The sequence below is a fragment of the Lathamus discolor genome, chromosome 24 (assembly GCF_037157495.1).
Source record: "Lathamus discolor isolate bLatDis1 chromosome 24, bLatDis1.hap1, whole genome shotgun sequence".
Lineage (NCBI taxonomy): Eukaryota > Metazoa > Chordata > Aves > Psittaciformes > Psittacidae > Lathamus > Lathamus discolor.
Genome location: NC_088907.1, coordinates 658,373 through 661,433, shown reverse-complemented (window position 1 = coordinate 661,433; position 3,061 = coordinate 658,373). Strand labels below are relative to the sequence as shown.

The 3,061-nt window shown below is 66.8% G+C and overlaps 1 protein-coding gene across 2 annotated transcripts; it reads left to right on the top strand.

Moving 5' to 3' along the window:
* Positions 1 to 828: 828 nt before the first annotated feature.
* On the top strand, positions 829 to 2,175 carry LOC136004136 (ETS domain-containing transcription factor ERF-like). Of its 2 annotated transcripts, none has more exons than XM_065660362.1 (2): positions 829 to 1,016; positions 1,254 to 2,175. In XM_065660362.1, exons 1-2 carry the CDS (start codon positions 985 to 987, stop codon positions 2,065 to 2,067), a joined length of 846 nt encoding a protein of 281 aa, XP_065516434.1. In that variant the 5' UTR covers positions 829 to 984; the 3' UTR covers positions 2,068 to 2,175. The 2 variants fall into 2 exon arrangements, with proteins under 2 accessions (XP_065516434.1, XP_065516433.1); XM_065660361.1 differs by lacking the exon at positions 829 to 1,016 and having other exon boundaries at positions 1,026 to 1,395; positions 1,471 to 2,175.
* Positions 2,176 to 3,061: the final 886 nt, after the last annotated feature.

Here is a 3,061-nt window from a genome sequence, read left to right as displayed (position 1 = left end):
ACTGGGTGCATCCCCATTACTGGGTGCATCACAGTTAGTGGGTGCATCCCAGTTACTGGGTGCATCCCCGTTACTGGGTGCATCCCCATTACTGGGTGCATCCCAGTTAGTGGGTGCATCCCAGTTAGTGGGTGCATCCCTGTTACTGGGTGCATCCCGGTTGCTGGGTGCATCCCGGTTGCTGGGTGCATCCCGGTTACTGGGTGCATCCCAGTTGCTGGGTGCATCCCAGTTACTGTGTGCATCCCAGTTGGTGGGTGCATCCCCGTTGCTGGGTGCGTCCCCATTACTGGGTGCATCCTGGTTGCTGGGTGCATCCCCGTTACTGGGTGCATCCCGGTTGCTGGGTGCATCCCAGTTACTGGGTGCATCCCAGTTGCTGGGTGCATCCCCGTTGCTGGGTGCGCCCCTGTTACTGGGTGCATCCCGGTTGCTGGGTGCATCCCAGTTGCTGGGTTCATCCCCGTTACTGCGTGCATCCCGGTTGCTGGGTGCATCCCCGCTGCTGGGTGCATCCCTGATGGTGCCTGCATCCCGGGTACATCCCGGTTACCGCCTGCATCCCTGGTGCATCCCTTGCTCAGGTGCCCCCCGCAGGCTCCTCTCTGCCCCGCAGGCTGCAGGATGCAGCGGCGCTGCCCGTGCCCGGCGCTGCCCGGCTCCTGCTGGCTCCCAGGTGAGCACCCAGCGATGGGGCCCCCCCGAGCCCCCCATTCCCTCCCTGCCCGCACCCTGTGGTGGGGAGCGGGGGCACGGGGGTGGTGTCCCCGTGTCCCTGAGGGTGCCCGCTCCCCCGCAGCGCTCGCTGTCGCCTGCAGCCGCGGCTCCCGGCAGATCCAGCTCTGGCATTTCATCCTGGAGCTGCTGCAGAGGGAGGAATTCCGCCACGTCATCGCCTGGCAGCAGGGCGAGGACGGGGAGTTCGTCATCAAGGACCCTGACGAGGTGGCCCGGCTCTGGGGGCGCAGGAAATGCAAACCCCAGATGAACTACGACAAACTGAGCCGGGCGCTGAGGTGAGCAGCGGCTTCCCGAGCCCTGGAAGTGCTCCAGGATGAGGCTTGGAGCAACCTGGGCTGTGGAAGGTGCCCCTCGAGCTGGATGAGCTTTAAGGTCCCTTCCCCGCCATGATTCCATAGTTCCGCAGAGCCCCCCCTCCATCCTCAGGTGGATGTGGGGCACGGGGTGGTGGGGGGGCAGAGTCTTCATCATCCCATGGGAGCATCCCGGGGTGCCCGTGTCCGTCCCCCCAGGTACTACTACAACAAACGCATCCTGCACAAGACCAAGGGCAAACGCTTCACCTACAAGTTCGACTTCAGCCACCTCCTCCTCCTCCGCTGCCCGCTGTGGGATCCCCGCAGCCTGTGCCGGCCGCCTGGAATGCCGAGCCAGGTACGGGATCCACGCATCCCACCGGGCACCCAGCACCGTCCCCAGTGCTGCCCCATCCCCTCATTGTCCCCGCAGTGGGTGCCAAACGCGCTGCGGAGCCCGCACTGGGGTCCCCAGCACCCCGACGCGCTGGACAGGAGGGAGAACACCCCTGGGAGCAGTGAGTGTGGGGCCAGCACCCAGCCATGGGCACCGGCACTGGGTGCTGGATGCGGGGCGCGGGGCTTGGCGCAGGCAGGAGGGCGCTGCCTGCATCCTGCCCGCGGTTCCTGGTCCCACAGCAGCACCCAGTGGCTGTGCTGGGAGAGGATGGGGAGCCCCAGTCCCGCTCTCCTCTTGCCCTCAGAATACAGCTCCGCGGCCCCCCCATACTTGGGGAGCTCCTGCTGCCGGTTTGGGGGCCCGGAGCTGCTGCCCTGCCTGGCTGCCTGCCCCCCCCCGCTGGGACCCCCAACCTGGGCCCCCTTCCCCGCCTGCCCCCCAGCACCGCTGCTGTCCCCCAAGCCGGGGGTGCCCACATCCCTGCTCCTGCACCCCCGTTTTCCCTATGGAATGGGGCTGGAGCGCCCGTCCCGGCCAGCACAGGAAGGCAAAGAGGAGGAGGAAGGCGCCACCGCTGGGGTGAAGCTGGAGCTCCAGGGCACCAGCAGAAGGGGGGTGCCTCCCATCTGACCCCCCCATCCTCACCCTGGGACCTGGACCCATGGCTGAGCCCCCCATGAGGTCTGGGGGGGCCCAGCTCAGCCTTTGCCCCCCCCCCCCCCCCCAATAAAACCATGTGCAGAGGGGTCTGGCTGCTCTCAACTCACCCTAAAGCCACATCCCTGACCCCAACCCGCCCCTATGGGGGGCACCCCCAAAGAGCCCATCAGCACCCCCATGGAGTGTGAAGCCGGTTGGGGTCGGATTCGGGGCGCACGGATCCGTATCCCGGATTCCTGGAACAGGGCTCATTTTCATTTTCACTTTTCCGTGTTTTCAACTCAGGGAATTTTGTCGGGGCAGGAATTGGGGGGGGGTGGGGGGTGGTCTCCTTTTAGAGGACACCTTTTAGGGGGGTCCCCAATGCCAGGTTGTTCAGGGGGGTGTCCCCCAAACCCATGTCTATAGCTCACTCCAGATGTGGGTCCCCCAAACCCATGTCTATAGCTCACCCCATATATGGGTCCCCCAAAACCATGTCTATAGCTCCCCCCACATGTGGATCCCCAAACCCATGTCTATAGCTCACCCCAGATGTGATCCCCAAACCCATGTCTATAGCTCACCCCAGATGTGATCCCCAATACCGAGGCTGCCTCTATGGGTCCCCCAATGCCTCGCTGTCCCCACGGCTCCCTCACACTCACGTCTCCCCATGGGTCCCCCTCCACGCTGTTGCCCCCCCCCCCCCGGGTACCCCCGTGCTCCCCAAACCTCTGCTGTCCCCATGGGTCCCCCGTTACCGGTCACCCCACGGACCCCCCCCCCCCTCCGCGTGTCCCCCCGGGGCCTTCCCCCGCGCCTCCTCCCCCGCTCGCTCCCCGCCGGCGCTGCCCCCTCGCCGGCCGCGGGGGCCGGGCGAGCCCGGGGATTGGGAGCGGGCTTTAGGCCTCTCCCTCGGCCCGGCCCCCAGCGCCGCCGGGCGGGTCGGGGGGGGCCGCGCCGCCGCCGCCGCCGCCTCCTC

Bases quoted from the DNA above. Each gene is read 5' to 3' on its own strand.
- LOC136004136 (XM_065660362.1), top strand. From the start codon at position 985: ATGAACTACGACAAACTGAGCCGGGCGCTGAG. The intron at 1,017-1,253 runs GTGAGCAGCGGC...CCGTCCCCCCAG, and splicing joins AAACTGAGCCGGGCGCTGAG to GTACTACTACAACAAACGCA.